The sequence below is a fragment of the Hippopotamus amphibius genome, chromosome 9 (assembly GCF_030028045.1).
Source record: "Hippopotamus amphibius kiboko isolate mHipAmp2 chromosome 9, mHipAmp2.hap2, whole genome shotgun sequence".
Lineage (NCBI taxonomy): Eukaryota > Metazoa > Chordata > Mammalia > Artiodactyla > Hippopotamidae > Hippopotamus > Hippopotamus amphibius.
The window spans coordinates 134,487,891-134,513,164 of record NC_080194.1 but is presented as its reverse complement, the minus strand read 5'-3'; the positions used below and the strand labels follow the sequence as shown (position 1 = coordinate 134,513,164).

Sequence of the window (25,274 nt, the reverse complement as noted above, 5' to 3'; positions counted from 1 at the left end):
AGTGAGATTCTACGTGTGGTAGATTAGACTCTGAGGACTGCAGTTGTACTATAATGGGGCTCTCCCTTCTTTTACTTTCATATGTCAAGCAAAAATAAAAAGCAGAGTGAGGATTATAACATAACCCACTTTATTTTTAAGCATATTATTGATGTTTCTAAACATTTCCATGATTACAGAGAAAGGACAGGAAGAATAGCTTGGTTATTGGTTAAAGAAAGAGTTAACACTTTATTTAAATATCTCTATGTTTTCTCACAAGGAGTATCACTTTGGGAACAGAAAGCTCCACAAATTAAACTAGAAAGTTTACGTGTAAAAATTAAATCACAGTTGTATTAGCATGTATTAGCACGTATTAGCACTAGATGATGGGTAAAACTTTCACAAGTTGTTCAACTGTTGACGTAAAAGCACTTTTTAAATAACAAAGAAGTCAAAGAACGTCTAAAATTTAAACATGTTGTTTGAAAATTACAACAAAACCAGTCTCTCTCTGGACCAAATCTACTGGTACATAAGGTTTAACTCCGCTGGATAAAACCTTCTCACACACAGGGAAGCAACATGAGCCGGGTCGATGTGCAGCCTGATCAGTGCTCTCAAATGCCACGAACACAGCAGGTGCTTAATAAATGCTGGTGAGTCTGTTAGTGGGAGTATAAACTACAGCTCCACCTGACAATTAGAACTATCAGATTTCAAAATGCACATATCCCTGAAGCCAGCAATGTACTCTGCTGCGTCCTGTCCATCTATTTGCATACAGCACCAAGACGTGTGCTCCTCACCATTCACCAGGCTGAGAACTGGAACAAGGACCCAGACGGCAACCCAGGGAGCACGAGGTGCGTCCTTGGCACAGTCATGCAACAGAGGAAAGTGTGGCTTGTAAAATTATTTCCTTTTTCTTTCAATTTGCATGGACTTAACATAGAAAGAAAATCAACACCGGTTTCTGAGTGAAAGGAGCAAGACACAGAACATGATTTAGAATGTGAAACTACTTGGGGAGGAAAAAAAGATGCTCCGTTTCAATCTGTCCCCACCCCCTCACCCTTCATACATATTTGCATATGCTTGAAATTTTCTAGAAGGACACCCAAGAAACTACCATCAATGGCGACTGCTGCAAACAGAGCACAGGGAGAGGAAGTACTGAAACTTTTACTTTCCCTTTATATTCTTCTACAATACAGCTTTATTCTGGGATTTTTATAACTTTTTTTAAAAGTTATAACTTTTTTAAAAAGATAATTTTTTGAAAGTAATAGCACAATGAAAACAAGTTACCGTGCACGATCTTCCAGATCAATTCAACATCTAGTTTTAAAAGAAGAGTTTTCCAGCAACCTATAGAAAGTCATCTTAATCATGCAAGAAAAGCACCTTATCGTCTTAATGGGTCCTGAAAAGGCTTTGGAGGAGAATCAAGGGCAGTGGGGAATCCCAACTTGATCTGACCCTGAACGGTGCAGCTGAGCTTCTGAAACAGATGAAACTCATTAAAAAATACAAACCTGAGGCTCACTCAAATCTAAATGGATCAAAAGCCCGTGATTATCAGAAAGCAAGTGATGCTCCATCTCCTGGCCAAGCTGCAGTAAGCTTCCTCCTTGGAATTTCCAGGCCTTATTATTACCACCAGCCATTGTATTAGCTCTTTATGCACTTCTGCAGAATGCTCCAGGCAAGATTTTCATGAGACAGGCTCTGCAGTTCCTTTGATCACTTCACACACCCCAGGGCCTTTGCACTTGCTGTTTCCTCTATCTGAGACTCCCTTCCCCCAGCCCTTGCACAGCCAGCTTTACCATTCAGGTCAAAGATCAAATGTCACTTCCAAAAGGCCTTCCCTGGACATGCCCCTACCAGAGCTTGCACCCCAGTTCTTCCCAGTTCACATCTTTGCAGCGCTTGCCGCCACCCAAAATCATTTTGGTCACCCCCAGCATAAGCTCCATGAGAACACGCGCCCCGTCTGCCTTGTTCATGGCTGTATTCACAGCGTCTAGAACAGTGTGAGCACACAGTAGATGCTCAACTATTAATAAAAGACTGAATAAATGAATGAATGAGAAACAGTTGTGGGAAGAACAGAACAAAGCCAGTGTTATAGAGACCACTCTTGGGACTTCCCTGGTGGCACAGTGGATAAGACTCCACACTTCCAATGCAGGGGACCCAGGTTCAATCTGTGTCAGGGAACTAGATCCCTCACACAGGCTGCAACTAAGAGCTCACATGCCACAACGAAGTGATCAGGAAATTGAAACTTCCGTACTTGTAATTACTTACTCTCCTCTATCTTGCAAAGGCCTGCTCCCCACTCTCAGTTAAACAGTAAAATGAATTACTACCAGTGATCAGATAAGGGAAGAATGTCTCGCTCTCAGGCACCCACCCCAAGCCTTTGTTTGAGACCCTTTGCACAGACTTGTTAAGTGACCGTTAACTTCAACCTGCAACCAATATGAGAATGCAAATTGTGACCTTAGTCCTGATAGGAATGGAATGTCCGGCTCCTACAAGTTCCTGTTAGGACCCCCTACTATGTTTGTAACCCATGGCAACTCCGGAGCTCTGTAACTGCCTGCGACCTATAGTAATTTGTAGCCAATCAGTTTGTACCAATTATAGCCGTATGTTTCAACCTATATAAGGAGAAGACTCCCCTGAAGCCGGGCCCCAGAATTTTGGAGCGTTCGCTTGTCTGGGTCCGACGGCTCAATAAACCTGAGTTCAACTCTCCGAGTGTTGTGCTTGCTTTCTCGTGGGATCAGTTTTTTTCTGCAAAAGAAGGAGCCCTGGAGCTGCAAGGAAGGAGCCCACCTGCTGCAACTAACACGCGGTGCAACCAAATAAATATTAAAAAAAAAAAAAAAAAAAAGACCACTCTGAAGTTCTCCATGTCGGGGATATGTGGGCACTTGATAACTGCCCTCCAGAGAGGAAGGCATTCCCCCTAGTTACCCAAGAGGCCAATAAAAGGTAAACAGAGGTGCTCAGGCAGACAAGTCACTGAGGGAAGGGAAAAGCCTCATAAAACCTCAATTACTACCTGAGGCCACCGGATGCCACCCTCCGGGTCATCTGGACTCATTTTTCCGGAACTTGGCAACCTCCTCTAGGAAGTGAAACCCCACAATTACACCAAAGGGACACTTAAGTAGAATCTCAGCTTTGTAATTGTCCACCTATCCTGGGGCAGTTTAAGATGAAGGAGCAGCACTTCAAAGCTGACCTCGAGAGCCCGGCATTTCACGCTGGGACTGAACCATCGCGCACACACACACCCCCCGCCACCGACACCCCCCCCACACACACCCTGCCCCAGCCTGAATGGATGAGGGGAGAAAAGCGCAGCCCTGGGTGGAAAGAGGCAAACGGCATGGAAACGTCTGCAATTTCCTCCTCTAGCTAACTGGAGTTTAACCTCCTTACCCTCTCATTAAGCTTCTCCAAGGCAACCCCCAAGAAGCCAATTACGTGAGACAGTCAACAGCCTAAAAACTTAGGGAAATGCAGGGATAAAGTAAAAGTCTTGCCCCAGATTTCTTCTCCAGATTCCTCCACACCCACGGCGATGGGACTTCGCCCCCCAGGGGACATTTGACAACGTCTGGAGACATTTCTGTTCTCACAACGGGGGGGAGGTGCTACTGACATCTCGTGGGTGGAGGTCAGGGATGCTGCTAAACAGCCCAGAGTTCCCAGGACGGCCGCCACGACAGGGACTTACCTAGCCCGAAAGGTCAAGGGTGCCAAGGCTGAGAAACTGCTCCACACCTACCACCCCTCCCCCCACCGGCTTCCTCATGGCTCAGCCTTCAAGAGGGAAGCAGCGGTTCCACACCTCCACCAGAACAGACGCTGTGCCAGTTACCATGCCAGGCTGGGGGAAACACGCACCTCAGGCTGCTCAAGTCCTGGTCATTATCCCAGTCCATTTTACTAGCCCTTTACTTCTTTTTGCAAAACGTTCAGGCATGTTTTTATGGGCTGGCGTTTTACCAACCATTAAGCTCTGATGAAGGGCTTCCCTGGTGGCGCAGTGGTTAAGAATCCGCCTGCCAATGCAGGGGACACGGGTTCGAGCCCTGGTCCGGGAAGATCCCACATGCCGCGGAGCAACTAAACCTATGCACCACAACTACAGAGCCTGTGCTCTAGAGCCCGAGAGCCACAACTATTGAGCCCTGGGGCCGCAACTACTGAAGCCTGCGCACCTAGAGCCCATGCTCCACAACAAGAGAAGCCATCGCGATAAGCAGCCTGAGCACCACAATGAAGAGCAGCCCCCACTCACCCTAACTACAGAAAGCCCGGGCACAGCAACAAAGACCCAACGCAGCCAATAAATAAAAAAACAAATAAAATTAAAAAAAAAAATCTGATGAAATCTAGACCTTATCCCACCATGAAAACCTGGAGCCAAAGTACAAACTAGTCGCTTGCTTCAAATTCCCTGGGCATTGGTGACTTGTTTATCCATCCCCCTCCTGCCAACACAACTGAGCCAGAACAGCACCAAACGAGGCAGGTCGGCCCCAGTCACCTCACCTAAAGACTGGGCTTCAAAGCAGGAGATGCTGACCTAAATGCCCGCGGGGGCCAGGTGGGGTCCATCAGTGCGGGAAGTAGACCAGGTGAGAAAGCACGAAGGAAAAAGGCAACGGACACCGGGCCTCAGAATTAAAGCTGCAATAAGGAGGAGCGGGGATTGCGGCAACCTGGGGTCCGCAGGCCTTCTCTGGACGGGGCAGCCCCAGCCGACCACCACCACGTACAAACGCAGGCCCTCATGCGATCACATCCTCTGATTTTTCAAAAGTCAGAAGTGCAGATTTTTCTGTGAATTCTTCCCATCGGTGAATATTAGCAATCACCATAATTCAACATTAAAGCAAAGCCAAAGAAGCACACTAGTGGGCTAGATCTAACTCCCCCCATGGAACTCGTACCTCAGACATTCAAATTCAGATGTTAATTGCGCCTACTGTGTGTGAGGCGCTGAGTCCTGGAAAAAGAGCACACACAGTTCTGGCCTGCGCAAGACAAAATATAAGCAGTCAGATGTGGAAGGGGGAAGGCTCGTTCTGAGTATCCACTCTGAACAGGTAAGGGACTATTTCATCCTCAGAGGGCTCCAGAAATAGGCTTCAACCCAGCTTAAAAGCCACTCCAAAGCTTCATGTCATTCACTCACTCAACGAGTATTTACTGAGCACCTACTATGTTCCAGGCACTATTCCAGGTGCTGGGATTACACCATAAAAACAAACACAGGCAAAACCCCTGCCCCTGTGAAGTTGACCTTTCGGTGGGAATTCACAGAGAGTAAACAAAATACGTTAAGTAAAAGATTTGGTGTAGACGGCAGTAAGTGCTGGGTTGGGGGTGGGGTGCAGTCAGGGAAGGACTGGGAGTACAAGGCAACAGCAGGGAGTCAGGGAAAGGCTGCCTAAGTTAACATCTGAATAAGGACTGGAAGGTGCAGGAGCATTCTGGGCAGAGGAAACAGCAGGTGCAAAGGCCCTGAGGCAGCCTGATTTGAAGCCGAGGGGAGACAGAAAGTAGCAGATGATGTGGTCACAGAAGTTAGGGGGCCAGATGCTGTCAGGCCTTGTAAGCCTCTCTAAGCCCTCTGGCTTTTACCTTGAGGGAAGTGAGGAGTCACCCACTGGGTTTTTTTTTTTTTAATAAATTTATTTATCTGTTTATTATTTTTTTATTGGCTGTGTTGGGTCTTCGTGGCTGCACACGGCCTTTCTCTAGTTGCAGAGAGTGGGGGCTACTCTTCATTGTGGTGCGCGGGTTTCTCATTGCGGTGGCCTCTCTTGTTGCAGAGCACAGGCTCTAGGCGCACAGGCTTCAGTAGTTGCGGCACATGGGCTCAGTAGTTGCGGCACATGGGCTCAGTAGTTGCGGCTCACGGGCTCTGGAGCGCAGGCTCAATAGTTGTGGTGCAGGGGCTTAGTTGCTCCGCGGCATGTGGTATCTTCCTGGGGCAGGGATCGAACCCGTGTCCCCTGCATTGGCAGGCAGATTCTTACCCACTGCGCCACCTAGGAAGTCCACCCACTGGGTTTTAAACAGAAGGTGGAGAGGAGGACCTGTTAAAAGGCCTGTGTCTTTAACAGAATCCCCCTGGCTGTGGGGCTGAGACCAGACTGCAGGAGTGAAGGAGGGCAGCAGGGAGAACACTGAGCCCGGGAAGTCCAGATGCAGGATTGGGCCCATGGTGGCTCTGGCCAGAGGGGCGGCTGGAGAGGCCGTGAGAAACAGGCGGATTTGGAAACATCTTGAAGGAAGAGGCAACAGGATTTGCTGACAGATGAGATGTGGAATGGGAGGCAAAGAGGGGAGTCAGGGATGATGCAGGGTTTGGGTCTGAGCCTCTGGGCACAGGGCTGCCATCAGCTGAGATGGGGAGGGCTGGGGCTCAAAGTTCCGCATGGGACACAGTGGGCTGGAGACACCCATGAGACACCCAGGTGGACATGTCAGTTCCAAAAAGTTGAGAACACGAATGGAACGAGAGACTGTCCATCCACCACCATGTTCCAAAGGTGAGGCTCCTCCAAGACTCTCACAAACGGAGCGGGTCCAGCTGGGAGAAGGAGATCACCGCTTCTCGTGAGCCTCAGCCCAACTGGCCGCTGGGGCTTTGTTCCGCAAGGCCGGAGGGCAGCCCTGGAGCCCTGAACTAGCCCTGGCCCTGCCCTATCCTCTCACACAGTCCCCTTTTCTCCTCCCAAAGCCAGTTACCTTGTCACTGCCATTCTGGGCCTTAGATTCAACATGCGTGAAGTGGGGTGGACAGAGGTAAGACCCCATCAGTTCCAGGGGCCCTTTGGCTCTGATCCGCAAGGGAGAGAGGAGACTGGAAGGAGGAGCGGATGTAAAGGAGAAGAGGGGAGAATGGAGGAAGGCACACTGATGCGTCTATAAACCCAGAGAAAACTGAAAGGATGGGGAAAAAAAACTGGCTTTTTCTACATCGTTGTGAAGCCAAAGGGAGCTAATTACTCCAGGAACTAAACTGACCCCAAGGTCAGACCTTAGCCCAAGAAGAATTTCAAATGGCTTCTAAAATACTCCTTTCTCCCACTGGTTGGCAGCTAAATTCAGAGGGTTGCTGAGATGGAAGATGGCTCGGGGCATCTTCGTGGCAAATAGCACCAGGACCAAATATTAGCAGGACTCCATGAACCATGCCATAGACCCACCACTTCAGTCCACCCCCAGCAAAAGCAGGTACAGCAGCAAAAATTCACTAGAAAATTCCAGTTGGTGCACGGCTTACATGTACTGAGTGCTAACTGTATACTAAGCAGCAGCATTCTAAGCACCTCCCAAGGATTCGCTTGGTACTGTATTAACATCCCCATTATCCACGTGGGGACACTGAGGCACGGAGGAGGAAGTAACTCGCCCAAGCTGCCGAGCCAGGATTTGAATCCCGGGGATGCAAGCACAGCTCAGAGCCACCATACTCCAGGGCTACCTGACTTGTCACTAACTTTTCGACATTTTCTTTTTCCTACACTGGACACACAGCATATTAATAAACAATTTTTAAAAAAAATTAACTTGCAAGGGGAGGCCTGTGCCCATTTGCCCAATCATCATTCAAATATCAGGCACAAAACTGTCCTTCCTACCTGCCCCACGCCAACCACCCTCAAAAAAAGAAAGAAAAAAAAGCAAACCAAGTGCCGGTGGACTCAGCCTGTATTTCCCATTTAGATAACCAACTTCCTGTTTTTTCATCCCAGAACATTTGCCTGGGTGAAGGTGGTAAGTCAGCCGAACCCTCACCGTGGTCTATTTCCACATCCTGGACTTTCTGACCACTTCCTGGGGCTCAGAGGCAGGCACTGGCCCAGGAACAAGGCTCTGATTAGAGTCTCAGGTGGGCTAGTCACCCTGACTTCTAAACACATGAAGTTGGTCAAGGGAGGAGCCAGGCATGACTGGGTGGGTGGCCCAATCCCACGCCCCAGCTGAAGAAAAAGTGGGTCCAGAGGAAGGACAAGCAACTCGAAACACACAACTTCACCTTTGAAAAGAATAACAATAATCATTGCCTAACTCTGTGCGGGGCTTGGGTTGAGCCACTCACACAGATGAACTCATTTATTCTTCAAAACAGCGGTAGGAGGTTGAGACTCTGGGGGCCCCACCCCCATTTTACAGATGAGAAAACTGAGGCACAGAGGCTTGCCCAAGGTCACACAGTCTCTCCTGGCCTTGAGTGTGTGCCCTGGAAAACACAGAAGTCACCTGTTTTTTATAACATTCGGTTTCTCCTGTTACCTGGAACTTCTCATGCCCCAAATGCCTACCCTCAAACTCTGGTTCCAGGACACCTCCAGAAACTAGGACATCCGAGAATTCCAGAAATCCAGAGGGAGGAGGGGCAGAGGAAAGTCTGCAAGGCCAAAAACTGGGGGAAAATGCAGGGCCTGGCAGAGGGGAAAGCCAACCACCTGGCAATTTCTGTAGCAAAAGTCCTTGCAGGAGAAAAAACACAACTCGTTTCCCCAAATGAGGTTCTTCAGTTAAATAAACAGAGGACACCCCCAAATCCATTCGTCTTTGGAAAACCTGATGCCATCAACTGCCAGTTGCCATCAATAAAATACATCCTGGTGCAGAATCTAATTTATGGTCGCCTATTTTTTCCCCTCTGTAATTTAGAAGAAAATAAACAAGGAAATACTCCAGTATTCACAGCAACGCTAGACCAGATCCCCACCTGATTCTTGAAGAAATCACCTTGCTGTTGTTAACACTGGGTACAAGGAGCAAGGATGCCTCAGATTTTCCTCTCTCTGCTAAGTACAATCCTACTTTGCAAATAAGTCTGCTCTCCAATCACTCCTGGACCTTGAATGCAAAGCGTCTGTACTATTTCCAGCCCCACGGTAAATCTCTGATCCCATTGGCTTGAAAATGTGAAACATACCCAGATGTGTTTGGTTGTTCTACCAAGTGACACCCCTCCAAAATAAAGCCTTCCCATGGGGCCCTCAAGCATGACTTTTCAACACTCCAAATGCAGCCTGCAAGGAGAGGACCACAAAACAGAACAAGCAGGTATTTTTGGATGCTATTCACTAGCTCCAAAGAACCAAGGGTGTTTCTCTTTCCTGATTCCTAAACAAAAGTGGGAAAACTATCCTGTCCAGAACTGCATACCGTGTTTACGAATAATCAAGTGCTTCCTGTAACAAAGAGGTAAATCGCATTAGAGGGAAATGAAAGCCCAAGACACTGGGGATTAAACGACAGAGAGCGGAATCTGGAGACCCAGGCACGCTAGGCACTGGACATTCAAAGGGGCGGGGGGGAGAGTTGTCCCACAAAGAGGAGCCTCACGTGTCCGGGGTGGAACAGCAGGCCCACCAGTACCAGGGTGCTGGGCATCCTCAGCTGCACCCCAAACCTGACCCCAGGGTCAGGCAAGTCAGGGCAGGGGTGAGCAGCCCTACCTTCTTTCCTGGCTGTTCCTCAAACCTAATTCTTCTCCTGTTCCCCCAAACTTCCCCCCCTCCCCCAAATAAGCAGAAGGAAAGTAAAAGATGAAAAAAAAAAATGTAACCACAGGAGATAATGTGGACGACAAACAACTGCGATGGGGGCAAACCTCAGCCCAGTCACTGGAAGCCCTTTCCACGGCCTGAGCCCCTCCCCAGCTCAGCCCTGTGGTAACGGGGTGTTTGGGAAAGAGGGGCTCCAACCCACACAGCAGATGGGGGAACCTGAGCAGGGAGACACCCCCCCATCTATGGCGTCTCCTTCCCTGGAAGGTTATTTTTAATCGGAAAGGGCACCCCGGGCAGAGCGGGCCCCTCTTTTCAGCCCCCGACCCCAGGCTCCGGCGCCTCCCCTATCCCCCAAAGCCCCAGAGCCGGGCATATGCAACCCCTGCCCAACACCCTGCCTCCTTGGAACTGAGTCACCCAAGTTTTCCCCCACCCGCTGCACTCCCGAAGGAGCCGGCCGCGGGCGGGGCGGGGAGCCGGCCCCCCAGGCGGGCTGCAGGGCGAGGAGCGCGGCGCTCGGGGCGGCAGGGGTCCCCGGGGCTGCGGGCCCGGTCCGCCCTGCCCGGCGCTTGCCCCCGCGGGCCGGCCTCCCCGCCCCGCCGGCCGCCCTCCCTCCCTCCCTCCCGCTCCCCGCCGCCGGCCCCACGCAGCCCCGGCGGCCGCCGAGTACGTACCCAGAAGGGGTCGGAGCCATCGGCGCTGCAGAAGCCCTGGAGCGCCATGCGGCCGGCTCGGGCACGGCGGGCAGCGGCGGGCGGACGGGCCCGGCTGCCGGCGGCGGCGGCGGCGGCGCGGGCGGGAGGCGGCGGCGGAGGAGGGAGCCGGGGCCGCAACGCCGCCTGGTTGGCCGGCGCGTCACGGGGATGCAGCGGCCCCGCCCCGCACGGCCCCGCCCCGCTCACCTCGCCTGGCCCGCGAGGGCCGCGCGCGGAGGCTGCGCGCCGGTCCGCCCGGCCTGGGACCCCCGGGCGCCCGACCGCACCGCCCCCCCCCCCCCCGCCCCATCGGAGGCAGGGGGAAGGCCGCGACCTTTGTGTCCCGGCCCCGCCACCAGCGTTCACATCCTGCCGTAACAACAACGACGACGACAGCAACAGTAATAGAAACAAGCGGGTGAAATAGCGTGTGCTGATCTCTCTGGGAGCCAGGGGAGTGCCAGACACCGTGGCGGCGGCCTCCCTGGACCCTCACTGCTATGCCTCCCTTTTCAGGAAGGAAGAAGACTAGAGGCAGAGAGCTTTGAGTGACTTCCCCAGGGTCACCGGGTTTACCTAGCCTGCTGACTCCAGAGCTCAGGCAGAAACAGGAGGAGGTGGATACTCTCTATCTAATCTACCCTGTGCAGATGGAGAAACGGAGGCTCAGAGAGGTGAAGCGACTTGTCCAAGGTCACACAGCTGGCAAGTCCAGAAGTGGGATTGGAACCCATGACCAGTCTGACTCCAGAGCACTCATGGCCTGAAGGCTCCAGTCTCCATCCCAAACAGCCGTGTGCAAAGCAGCTTGGCATTTTCTTTTCTCTTTTTTTTAAATAAATTTATTTATTTATTTATTGGCTGTGTTGGGTCTTCAGTGCTGCACACGGGCTTTCTCTAGTTGCAGGGAGTAGGGCTACTCTTCATTGTGGTGGGCGGGCTGCAGGGAGTAGGGGCTACTCTTCATTGTGGTGGGCAGACTCCTTATTGTGGTGGCTTCTCTTGTTTGTGGAGCATGAGCTCTAGGGCTCAGGCTCACTAGTTGTGGTGCATGGGCTTAGTTGTTCCAGGCATGTGGGATCCTCCCGGAGCAGGGATTGAACCCATGTCCCCTGCATTGGCAGGCGGATTCTCAACTACTGCGCCACCTAGGAAGTCCTAGCCTGGCATTTTCTTGACCTTCTCTTCCGCACTTAGGAAACAACCAGGTTATTCATCCTTACCTTTGAGGGAAAGAAACTGAGGCCTGGAGATACAGTAGTGATTAACAAGCATTCATAGCCATGGGACTTCCTAAGGCTGAGTTCTTAGCAATGAACATGAGTTAATTTGTGCAATGGTCACAGGAACCCCAAGAGGTAAGTACTATTATTCTCCCCATGCTGCAGTTGAGGAGACTGAGGCCCAGGGAGGCAGAGGACTTCGTCAGGGATTATGTAGACAGTACGTGGCTGAACCAAACTCTGAATCCAAGCAGACTGATCAGGAAGGCAGGAATCTTAATGCTGACCATTCTGCCATGTTGCCTCTTCTTAATGCACAGGCAACCAGTGATGGAAGCTGGGGCTGGGGCCTGTGAGTCAAAGGTTTCCTCCTTCTCCTTAATCCCCTGCCTGATATATGGTTTCCATTACACACACACACACACACACACACACATACACACACACACCAGCTGCACCAAATAAAACAGGAACAGTGATTGAATTTGAGACCAACCCCCCCCCCCCCACACACACACACACCAAGGACCTAGGGAGGGAGGGAGAAAGGATTGTTTTCTGTGATTTTTTTATCGGTCCAGGTTCCCCTCAGGGTGAGTGAGTTTTTATGGGATAATTACTTTCAGGTTATAACGTTCTGTGGGCTGTTGCATTGACATTTATACATTTAACAGATACTTACTGAACATTTGCTATCTGCCAGGTCTTGCTAGAAACAAGACAAAGTTGCTCCCCTTATGGAACTTAAAGTGTTGGGATTTCTTGTGGGGATTTTTTAAGTGTTGTTTTTTTTTTGAACGGGGGAGGAACAGGTTAATCAAATAATCACATAAAGGGTATTTACAGCTGTGCTAAAAGCTAGGCAGAGAAAGTGGGAGTAAGACGGTGGTTTTAAAGGGTGCTGGCCTACTGGCAGTGGAAGTCAGTGAAGGCTTCCTGGAGGGTCTTTTGGGCTGGGATGCAAGTGATGAGTCAGGTTTCATGAGGCCTGGGCCATGTTCTGGGATGAAGAAAACAGCTTATGGAAAACCATGAAGCAGGACAGTGCAAGTCCCTGGAAGAAGCTGAAGACAGTGTGGGTGGCAGGAATCCAGAGAGGGAAGCAGAAGGGACTCATCTGGGGCAGGAGGGGGCAGGAGGGGCCAGGGCACGCAGGGTCTTGTTGGCCAGGGGAATGTTTGAAGCCTGGTCCCATGAGCGGTGGGGAGCCCATTGGTGGATTTTAAGTGGGGTATGAGATAGTCAGGTCTCTTTCCATTTTTATTCAAATTCCTTATTCATCTATTCTTTCAACAAGTATTTATTGAGCAAACATATGAAAAGGTGCCCAGCATCATTAGTCATCAGGGAAATGCAAGTGAAATCTTAGTGAAATGCCATTACACACCCACCAGAATGACTGACATGAAAATGCCAAGTCTTGACGAAGATGCAGAACATCTCACCCTCTGTTAGTGGAAGTGTAAATTGGTTCAGCCACTTTGGGTAACCGCTTGGCAATTTTTGCTAAAGCTAAACATACAACTGCACGGTGACACAGCAATTTCACTCCTTTCCCAGAGAAAGGAGTGCTTACCTCCATCAAAAGCATCTACCAAAAATGTTCAGAACAGCTTTATTCAAATAGCCCAAAATTAGGAACAATCCGACTGTCCATCAATAGTCAAAAGAATGAATACATTGTGTCATATTCACACAACAGACTACAGCACAGCAAAAAAAAATGAAAAAGGATCAAACTACACATGCATATAGCAATACAGGCAAATCTCACAACACATAATAAGGAGCAAAAGAAGCCAAACACGAAAGAGTACCTTTTTCACGATCCCATTTAAATGAAGTTCAAGCACAGGCAAAAACTAATAGATGTTGATTGATGTCAGAATAATGGTTACCTTTAGGGAGTGTGATTAGGAAGGGGTACAAGAGAGCCTGCTGGAGAGCTGGAAATGTTCTATAACTTGATGTGGTAGCCAATGGATGGTTTGTACACACACACACATTTTAAAATTCATTAAGCTGGACACTTAAGGTTGCTATACTTTGCTCCATAAAAGTTATATCTTAGGGAATTCCCTGGCGGTCCAGTGGTAGACTCTGGGCTTCCACTGCAGAGGTCACGAGTTCAATCCCTGATCGGGGAACTAAGATCCCACATCCCACATGGTGCAGCCAAAAAAAAAAAAAAAAAAGTTATACCTTATATGAAAATTTAATATAGAAAATAAGTAAATAAAATAAAAATATTTATTGGAGCCTACCATGTAGGTGCTGTAGACACATTGGTGAACAATATAAACATCTCTGCCTTCGTGAGAAGCAAGCAGATGACAGACCAAACAAATGAGGATACCGTTTTCCAGGAGCAGAAACCGAGGGTTAGAGGGGTCATGTAACTTGTCCACAATCCCACAGCTGGGATGTGGCAGAGAGGAGACTCACCCCTGCTTTAACTGCCAAGCCCTCCCCGCACTTCTTTTCCAGCCACATACTCAAAAGTCTTCTCCCTCCCCTTCTTTCCAAGCCCCTTCCTTCCCATCTGTGGCTAGAGCACAGTAATGAACACCCTCGGACCCAGCAGCTCTAGGCCCTGGGCCAAACCCACCCAATGAAAACAGACAAAATAAATTGATGGAGAAAAACGCAGGGTCTAAATTTCAGGCTTCAGCAGCCCTGGTAGACCATGAGTTGAGTAAATCATGTATCAAGAATGCCAGAGAGATCCTTTTTATTTTTCCCTGGAATCAGAGTACCCTGTTCCTGTTCATTTATTTCACAGGACTTTTCACTATCTGTAAGCATCGAATTATTTATTTGTTCCAGATAGGCCTCCCAGCCATACTGGAAGCTTCCAGCCACTGCTCTCTCTCACCTGGACTGCTGTACCAGCCTCCTCCCTGGCCTTCCCATCCCTGTCCCTCCCCCACTGCAATCAGAGATCAACACAGCAACCAGAGGAGTCCTATTAAAGCAAGAAAGCAACACCCCTGCATAAAGCCCCTCTGGCCTCCTATCGTGCTTAGTACAAAATCCTACCGGCTGTGATCCAGCAGTTCCATTTCCAGGTAGATACCCAAAAGAAGAGAAAGCAGGAACTTGAAAAGATGTTTGCACACCCATGTTCATGGCAGCATTGTTCACAGTAGCCAAGAGGTGGCAACCCAGGTGTCCATTAACAGACAAGTAGGTAAAGAAAACATCATCTATACGTGCAGTGAAATATTATTCAGCCTTAAAAAGGAAAGAAAATTTGACACATGCTACAGGGGTGAACTTTGAAGACACTATGCTAAGTGAAATAAGATAGTCATAAAAGGAGAAATATTGTGTCAGTCCACTTATATGAAGTTCCCAGAGTAGTCAAGTTTGTAGAGACAGAAAGTAGGATGGTGGTTTCCAGGAGTGAGGGGAGAGATGGGGACTTCGTGTTTAATGGGTACAGAGCTTCCATCTGAGAAGATGAAAAATTTCTGGAGTTGGGTGGTGGTAACGGTTGGACAAAAATATGAATATAAATAATGCCACGGAACTATACACTTAAAAATGATCAGGATGGTAAATTTTATGTTGCATACATTTTATCACAATAAAAAAAATTGAAAAACGGGAGCAAAATAGAGTGTTAAAAAACAAAAAATCCGGGGCTTCCCTGGTGGGACAGTAGTTGAGAATCTGCCTGCCAATGCAGGGGATGCGGTTTCTATCCTTGATTCGGGAAGATACCACGTGCTGCAGAGCAGCTAAGCCCATGCACCACAACTACTGAGCCTGCACTCTAGAGCCCGAGAGCCACAACTATTAAGCCCATGTGCCACAACTACTGAAGCCCATGCGCCTAGAGCCGGTGCTCCGCAACAGGAGAAGCCACAGCACTGAGAAGACCACACACCCCATTGAAGAGTAGCCCCACTTGCCACAACTAGAGAAAGCCTGCACACAGCAATGAAGACCCAACACAGCCAATAAATAAATACATACATACATAAATACATAAATAAATTAATTTTTTTTAAAAATCCTACCAGGCCTCCATGATCTGGTCCTGGCCCATCCCCAGTGTCATCTTGAGTCCCTTTGTTCTTGGTCACTGTGCTGCTGCAGCCACACTGAGAGCTTTCTGTTTCTTAAACACCCCAAGCTCATCACACCTCCAAATCTTTCTCCCTGCTGATCACTCTGCCTGGAACCCTCAGCCTCCAGAGCTTCAAGTAGCCTGGGCTCCCCACTCACCCAGCCTCAGCTCGGATGCCATCTCAAAGAGACTTCTCTACTTCATCTACCTTGAGTAGCCCACCATCCCCTCATCTCACCCCTGCTCTAACATGATCTGAATTTTTTTTAAATTGTCTTTTACCCTTCCTCTCCCCAATTATTCCTGTCAGGATCTCAAGTTCTATTTACTTATTTATTTACTTACTTATTTATTTGGCTGCGTCGAGTCTTAGTTGTGGCACACAGGATCTTTAGTTGTGGCATGCAGGATCTAGTTCCCTGACCAGGGATTGAACCCAGGCCCCTGCACTGGGAGTGTGGAGTCTTAGCCACTGGACCGCCAGGGAAGTCCCTGAGATTTTTAAATTGATTCTTCTTCCTTGTAGAATAAGAGCATGACCTTCTCTCCCTTCACAATTCAATCAGAAAATGTTTATTGCCAGACAGTGTCCTGGCCAGGAGGTGGCAAACTACCACCAGCCCCCTGTTTGTATAAATAAAGCTTTATTGGAACATGGTCCCACACATTCTTTTATGTATTTTTCATGGCTGTTTTCATGCTATAACCTCAGAGCTGGGTAGTTGCAACAGAGACTGCATGGCCGCAAAGCCTAAAATGTTTACTGCCTGGCTCTTTACCTGAAAAATTTTACTGACCTCTGGTCTAGGAGTTTGGGCTACATTAGAGAGCAAAACATACCAAAATCCCCCACCCCTGCCATGGATCTGAGATTCTAGTTGGAAAGGGAAGGAGATTTGCCTGTTTACAAGATAAATAAGACAGAGTTTAATACAGATGACCTCGGATAGTTAAATGCTGAGAAGAAAAAAGTAGAGTATGGGTCTGGAGGGTGGATATTTAGACTTAATGATCAGGGAAGACTGGCCAAGGAGGTGGCATTTAAGTAAATGTACGGAGGGAGAGTGGATTTGTGGGGAGCACTAAATCAAAGGCCTGGGCTGAGGCATGACAGCCAAGCTTGGAGAAGAGCAGAGAACCCAGTGGGGTTGTAGTGGAGAGGCGGCCAGTTCACATAACGGCTTATAGCCCCAGCGACGACATGGGTTATCCTTGGAGTGAAGCAGGAGGTCACAGAAGGAAATTGAGCAGAGGAGCTGGTGTGACTTGATTTTATCAGCATCACTCGGGCTGCTGGGTGGAAGACAGACTGTGACGAAGAATGTCACCTGCCATATCAAAGGTAAACAAAGGATGCTGTGGCCGGCAAGCTATCACCACTGCAGCCACCTCCAACTGTGCACCCTGAGGGGATTCGGGGTGGAGAAAAGCAGGATACTGGCCCTGGATAGTTGAGATGTCTATCAAAGGAAAGATTTCAAGGAGCTCATCTTCTTGCATCTTCCCATACGTAGAGAAGTATTAAATTCATTAACTTCTGATTTTCTTCTTTTGTTTTTCATCTTTATTGGAGTATAATTGTTTTACAATGCTGTGTTAATTTCTGCTGTACAACAAAGTGAATCAGCTATATGTATACATATATCCGCATAACCCCTCCCTCTTGAGCCTTCCTCACTCCCTCCCTCCCCATCCCACGCATCTAGGTCTTCACAAAGCATTGGGTCAATCTCCCTGTGCTATGCAACAGCTTCCCACCAGCCATCTGTTTTACATTTGGTAGTGTATGTATGTCAAAGCTACTCCCAGTTTCCCCATGCCCCCACCATGTCCTCAAGTCCATTCTCTATGTCTGCGTCTCTATTCCTGCCTCGCCACGAGGTTCATACATGCGTCAGCATATGGTATTTGTTTTTCTCTTTCTGACTTACTTCATTCTGTATGACAGACTCTAGATCCATCCAGAGAGGTCTGATTTTCTTTCTTTAACAGTACCCTTTCAATGATCCAACTACCTGGCTTTTGTTGCAAAAACTCCTATGTATTCTGGGTCCTCCCTTACCTCTTTGGAACAGTCCCTCAGAGCTACCTGGAGAGGCTGTCTCCCAGGCTTGAGTCCGCAGAAAGTCCACGGAATAAAACATAATTCTCAACTTTTAGGCTGTGCATGTTTTGTCAGTCGACAAGACCGTGGGCTGGGCAGGGAGGGGTGGAAGCAGGGCTTGCAGTTGGGAAGTAGGGTTTGATAGGCTCAAACAGCTCCAGGAGTAAAGAGGTTAATATTGGCCTGGACTGCCAAGTGGACCCAGGGTCCTGCTTTTCTGAAACTACAGAGTTAAATAATTGTGGGCCATTGTGTTCAGAAAGCCTTTACCTGAAGCTCTGTCCCTGGGTTGGAAATCAAGGCATCTTCTCGGGGCCTGAGTTGCAGGAAAGAGAAAGGCATGTCATTGGTACTCATAGAATTTTAAACTGCAAATTTTCTATAATTGCAGAGAACAGAGTTTCTCAGTGAGTAAGAAAGTAATGGTCACTCGAAGAAAAGGAGTAACGTGGCACTTTACAGCTACGAGTGTCCTTGGAAGAAATATTATTTTCTGCTGCCTTTGCAGCCAGCTTTGTCATGTTTGTTATGCCAGCCTGAAGACTGGCCTGGCTGAGTTTCTCTCTCTCAATCTGATCCTATTTTTACTTTCTCACAATTAAGGATCGTGTACTACATTTAGTAGTTTTGTCTCTTAAGTGTCTTTTAATCTAGAATAGTCCTCACTCTTTTTTTTCTTTTTTTTAAATTTTCAGCCACATCCCACAGCATATGGGATCTTAGTTCCCTAACCAGGGATCGAACCCAAACACCCTGCATTGGAAGGCAGAGTCTTAAACACTGGACTATCAGGGAACTCCTCCCTTTAAAAAAAAAAAAAAAAAATATATATATATATATATATATAAACATTGTCTTATTAAAGAGACTAAGACAATTATACTGTAGAGCAGCCCACATCCTGGATTTCTCCTTTTCTGTTTCTTCATGGGCGTGGTTTACTGTGTTCCTCTGTCCCCTGTATTTTCTGTAAACTTTAGATCTAGAGGCTTGATTGAATTCAGGTTAGTATACATTCTTCCCGGAATAGGAGCTACTGGGTTAGGGGGGATTGACTGCAAAGGAACATGAGGGGACTTTCTGGAACGATGGACATTTTCCATGTCTTAAGTGTGGTGGAAATGACACGAGTGTATACATGTCAGAACTCATCAAAGTGGATACTTCGTTTTATTACATGGTATCTGTATAAGACATATCTTTATGAAATTACATCTCAATAGAGGAGAGAGAGAATCTGCTTCAATCTCAGCTTCTGTGTGTTCTCTCTCCTAGAACCAACATGCCTGAGAAAGGGCCTGCATCCAAGGTGTTCCCGCCTTCACAATTGTCCTTCCTCCACTTCGCAAAAGCAAGGCAATGCTTCTCAGTCATCCTGAAACTTACGAAGGTGTGTTGTGCTGTGTTGTAAAAACTTGGATGTGGAACAAAGGCATACACAAAATCGCTTGTGGTTAGAAAAGACAATGCCCCTGAGGACTTGGTAAGAGATTCTTTTGCAGTGAGAGTGATTTCCTATTTGCTTCAACCAACATGAAGCAGGCAGTGCAAGACTTGTTGGATAACAGATTGTTACAAATAATTTCTAGTAATGAATCATAATGATGTGTGGCAAGTCAGCATTCAAACATGGGTGACCTGGAACTACTTAACTGTGACAAAATTTCCATTCCAGTCTCCTGTGTATGAGAAAAACATTCCTTGGGCTTCCCTGGTGGCACAGTGGTTAAGAATCCACCTGCCAATGCAGGGGACGGGTTTGAGCCCTGGTCCGGGAAGATTCCACATGCCGCGGAGCAACTAAGCCCATGTGCCACAACTACTGAGCCCGTGCTCTACAGCCCACAAGCCACAACTACTGAGCCTGAGTGCCACAACTACTAAAGCCCACGCGTCTAGAGCCAGTGCTTCGCAACAAGAGGAGACACCACAATAAGAAGCCCAAGCACTGCAATGAAGAGTAGCCCCCGCTCTCCACAACTACAGAAAGCCTGCGTGCAGCAACAAAGATCCAATGTAGCCAATAAAAAATAAATTAATTAATTAAAAATATATATTTCTCAGGATTTACTTTATAAAAAAAAAAATGGAAATAGAGCTTTTTCTAAACTCTGTCCTATTCCAGCAATAAATAATATTTATCCACAGACAGATGAACCAAAAAAAAAAAAAAAAACACCAAAAAATAACTAGCCCATCCATCTCATTAAAATACTCATTTAGACTAAAATATACTCTTCAATGTATAACAATTACTGATCATAATGTAGTATATTTATGTTGTTTTGATCAATTATATTCCAATAATAGTTGCAATGATAATTTAGAGAAAATTTTCAATGCTTAGAGCCTTATGAACACAGGATAATCTTCAAAATTAGAGTCTTGGGGAGACAGGACTTTCATATACATACATATATATATTATATGTGTGTGTGTATATTAACATAACTTTTAAGCATTTTGTTGCAGAGAAATATGATTTGGTGATTAATTTAAAAACTTTTCACATATATCAGTATCAGGATAGAAGTCTGTGGAAGAAATAGAATGGAAATACAAATTCAAGGAGAAAAAAAGAGTAAAGTAAAACTTCCAACTGTTAAGGGCCTGTTCTTACTTTTTTTCTCTACAAAATTTTCCATTTACTTCCATGATGCTGTGTGATTATGCTCATGGATTTTTTTTTAAATAAATGATGATGGGTATATTTAAAAGTATGAAGTAAAGTTATATTTTAAAATACCAATATTTATAATAACTGGGAAATTCAGATTGAAACTATTTAAACTTACATTAAACAAATTTTAGACATCAAGTTAAAAATGTGCAAGGGGTACAGAATTCTTAGAAATTCTTTAAGAAGAAACACAAGTAAAATACTTGAAGTTCACTAAACAAGACCTTTTGTTCATCTACTGAGCAGAAACCACGTGCAAGCAAAATGCTCGAGATCAAGACTGACAGGTCCCTGCTCTCATGAGATAACATCAAGTAAGTAATAAACAAATATAAACAAAGAAAAAAAACCAGCCAGTTTCAGGAGTTGATACTTTGAAGAGAGCAATAAATGTAATAGACGGTCCCTTGGATAAGGATGAGAGTGGGGGTGGGGGGAGAAGGGAAAATAGGTTGGTCAAGGTCTCACAAAGGAAGCGAACTAAGACCTGAAGTGAGAATGTTAGCAACCAGAAAATCTGAGAACGAGAGATTCAGGCTGAGGAAACAGCAAGTGCAAAGGCCCTGTGGCAGAAACAAGCTTGGTGTGTTCCAGGAATAGAAAGAAGATGCTTGTGGCTGGAGCATGGTGAGCCAGGGGAATGCAGGAAAGGTAGGCTGAGGCAGTGTAGGCTGTGCTGTGAAGTCTAAATTTTACTCTAAAGACAATAGGAATCCTTTAGATAAGAGTTTCTCAACTTCTGCCCTATTGACATTTGGACTAGATAATTCTTTTTTGTGGGGGCTGTCCTGAGCATCGTAGGATGTTTGACAGCATCCCTGTCCAGTTCTCACTAGATGCCAGTAGCCCCCTCATCTCAAAACCCATTGTGACAACCAAAAGTGTCTCCAGACATTGCCAAATACCCTTTGTGGGGGGTAGGGGGTGGGTGGGTGGGGGAGATACATCCCTAGAATGGGATGCTACACAGCCCCCAGAAATAGTTATGCTGGTCTATAGCTGATGACCAGGAAAACACTCATGACTCCAGCAAGTCACAGAAGATTGAACACATTTTATCTCTGCTCTCTCCCATAACCTCCCTGAAATGACCATAGAGGAAGAGAAAGATTTAAACTAATGAGGAAAAGGAGAAAAGGAAAGGAAACAACATTAGATAAAGGATGTGGACAAAATTTCAGAACATAGAAAACAGGTGGTAAGTGAATTAGCCAAACACAGAGATGGAGGCCAAGAACTAAGCTAATCCCCACTGGAGAAACCAGAGGAACCTGAGAAACTGAAAATGCCCATCACATATGGAGGCTGGGGTGAGTTGGGACCAAAAGCTAAAGAATTGTGTGGAAGTCAGTTTAAGGAAAGGGTGGATTCTTCCCACCCTATACAGCAGCCCACTCTATCTTTCCCAGCCACTGTGTAAGACAAGAAGTTTTAGAGAGTCTAGATGTGGGAAGGGGCAGAGTAGAGGATGGAGTGAGTCATGACACTGAAAACAGGAGGATGAAGTGAGAGGGTACCTAGGAACAGTGAGATTCCCAAGCTCCCATCCCCACTTGGCTCCCGCAATGGTGACAGTCAGGCTTAGACTTCTGAGATAGTCAACACAGGCTCAGTTATGCTGCAGTAACAAAAATCCCTGCACCTCAGTAGTTTAACACAACGTTAATGTATTGTTTGCTCAAGTTTCATCTCCTTGTGGGTTGTCTTCACTGTTTCTTGGAGCAGTCATGATCTGAAGGTGGATGACCACCACACCAAAGGGAAAATAGAGATTCAGAGTCCTGCTTGGAATAATACATCATTTTATTTTGAAATTTATATAACATAAAAGTCACCATTTCTAAACGAACGATAAACTGGTATTTAGTACATTCACAATGTTGTGTAACCACCAACTCTATGGAGCCTCAAGCGGTTGTCATCATCCCCAAAGGAAACCCACGCACAGAAGCAGCTGCTTCCCAGGCCCTGGCCCCTCTCCCCTGTCTCTGCAACCACGCATCTCAATTCTGTCTCTATGGACTGACCTATTCTGGATTATTCTGTATACATTTAATCCTCATCATATGTGGATTCTGTATTTCTGAATTTGTCTTGCTACGTAAACTTTAACTTATTTGTAATTTCAAAATCTATCCTGGGCTTCCCTGGTGGCACAGTGTTTAAGAATCCGCCTGCCAATGCAGGAGACTGGGGTTCGAGCCCTGGTCCGGGAAGATCCCACATGCCGTGGAGCAACAAAGCCCGCACACCTCAACTACTGAGCCTGCGCTCTAGACTAGAGCCCATGAGCCACAACTACTGAGACTGCATGCTGCAACCACTGAAGCCTGCACACCTAGACCCATGCTCCACAACAAGAGAAACCACAGCAATGAGAAGCCCACACACTGCTACGAAGAGTAGCCCCCACTCACTGCAACTAGAGGGAACCTGCATGCAGCAACAAGGACCAAAAGCAGCCAATCAATCAATAAATAAAATTTTTTAAAAATTCAATTAATTAAAAAAAAACTGATCCTTGTGGACTTTCATGGTCATTGGTGGAGTGGCAACAATCTGAGTTGCTCTACAAGCGTGTTCCCAGCTGAGGATGAAAGAGGCGGCACTCTTCCTGTTTCAGCTCTCATACTGTAATCAAGTGTTCATGGTGTATTTGGTGACACATTTTGCATTTCCTGCTTTTTGTCTGTGATTTTGCTGTTTAAACAGTCCCAAGTACAGTGCTGAAGTGCTGTCTAGTGTCCCAAGAAGGAACACGTGTTAGGTAAGCTTTGTCCAGGCATGGGTTTTAGTGCTGTTGGCTGTGAGTTCAATGTTAATGAACCAACAATACATATTAAATAAGATTTCTTTTTAAACAATTTTTTTTTATTTTTGGCCACACCACGCGTCTTGCAGAATCTTAGCTGCCCAAACAGGAATCCAACCCACGCCCTTGGCAGTGAAAACTCAAATTCCTAACTACTGGACTGCCAGGGAATTCCCTAAATAAGATTTCTTTAAACAGAAGCACATATAAGTCAAGATTATATGTTGATTGGTTCATGAAAATGTTGTGACCAGCGGTTCACAGGAACTGTATTTCCCTAAGAGAAGTGATTCAGTATTCAATAACTAAGTGTTCCCAGGGATGTTGTAGAACATATCGCTCACGAATAATGAAAATCATCAAATGGAATTTGTAAATGGAATCATACAATATGTGATCTTTTATCTGGCTTCTTTCACTTAGCATAATGTTTTTGAGGTTCATCACCATTGCAGCAAGTATCTGTATGTTATTCCTTTCAATGGTTAAGTAATATTTCATTGCATGCATATGCCATACATTGTTTAGCCATTCATCACTTAAACACTTGGACTGCTTCCATCTTTTGGCTATTGTGAATAGTGCTGCTGTCAGTGTATGTGTACATACATTTGTTTGAATACAGTACCTCTTTTCAAGTATTTTAGGTATATATCTAGGAATCGAATCGCTGGGCCATGTGGTAACTCCATGTTTCATTTTCTGGGGAACCACTGTTTTCCACAGCCGCTGAAACACTGTACATTCCCACCAGCAATGTTTGAGGGTTCCAATTTCTCCATACCCTTGTTATTTTCCTTTTTTTTTTAAATTAATTTTTATTGGAATATAGTTGCTTTGCCATGTTGTGTTAGTTTCACCCTCGTCCCTATATATGTATATATATATATATCCCCTCTTTTTTATATTTCCTTCCCATTAGGTTATTACAGAGCATTGAGTAGAGTTCCCTGTGCTATACAATAGGTCTCATTAGTTACCTATTTTAAACATAGTAGTGTACATATGTCAACCCCATTCTCCCAATTCATCCCACTGCCCTCTCCCCCAGTATCCATACGTCCATTCTCTCTGTCTGTGTCTCTACTTCTGCTTTGCAAACAAGTTCATCTGTATCATTTTTCTAGATCCCACATATAAGTAATATTATATGATATTTGTTTTTCTCTTTCTGACTCACTTCACTCTGTATGACAGTCTCTAGGTCCATCCACATCTCTGCAAATTGCACAGTTTCATTCCTTTTTATGGCTGAGTAATATTCCATTGTATACATGTACCACATCTTCTTTATCCATTCTTCTGTTCATGGACATTTAAGTTGCTTCCATGTCCTGGCTATTGTAATTAGTGATGCAGTGCACATTGGGGGTGCATGTATTTTTTGAATTATGGTTTTCTCCAGGTATATGCCCATGAGTGCAATTGCTGCATCACAGCAGTTCTATTTTTAGTTTTTCAATGAATCTCCATACTGTTCTCCATAGTGTAAATATCAATTGACATTCCCACGAACAGTGTGAGGGTTCCCTTTTCTCCACACCTCTCCAGTATTTATTGTTTGTAGATTTTTTTGATGATGGCCATTCTGACCCACTTGAGATGATACCTCATTGTAGTTTTGATTTGCATTTCTCTAATAATTAGTGATGTTGAGCATCTTTTCATGTGTTTGTTGGCCATTTGTATGTCTTCTTTGGAGAAATGTCTATTTAGATCTTCTGCCCATTATTTGGATTGTTTGTTTGCTTGTTTGTTTGTTTGTTTTGATATTGAGCTGCATGAGCTGTTTATATATTTTGGAGATTAATCCCTTGTCAGTTGCTTCATTTGTAAATATTTTCTCCCATTCTGAGGGTTGTCTTTTTGTCTCACTTGTGGTTTCCTTTGCTGTGCAAAGGATTTTAAGTTTAACTAGGTCTATTTTCTGTTTTTTGATGATAGCTACCCTAGTGGGTATATTTGTATTTCCCTAATGACTAATGATGTTGAGCGTTTTGTTATGTGCTTGTTGCCATTTATAGCTCTTCTTCAGAGGAATGTCTAATCAAATTCTTTGTCCATGTTTTAGTTGGGTTGTTTGCCTTTTCATTGCTGAGTTGTAAGAGTTCTTTATACGGTCTGGATATTA

At 46.2% G+C, this 25,274-nt stretch overlaps 1 protein-coding gene across 2 annotated transcripts in view; it reads right to left on the bottom strand.

Annotated features, from left to right (window-relative positions):
* ABCC1 (ATP binding cassette subfamily C member 1) overlaps window positions 1–10,362 on the bottom strand; it is a 132,823-nt gene extending 122,461 nt beyond the window's left edge. The window contains exon 1 of one of the 2 annotated variants that reach the window (XM_057750672.1): window positions 10,229–10,362. In XM_057750672.1, coding sequence (XP_057606655.1) covers window positions 10,229–10,276 — 48 coding nt within the window. In that variant the 5' untranslated portion in view covers window positions 10,277–10,362. The remainder of the gene's footprint in view (window positions 1–10,228) is intronic. The other variant, XM_057750673.1, reaches the window with a different exon arrangement.
* Window positions 10,363–25,274: the final 14,912 nt, after the last annotated feature.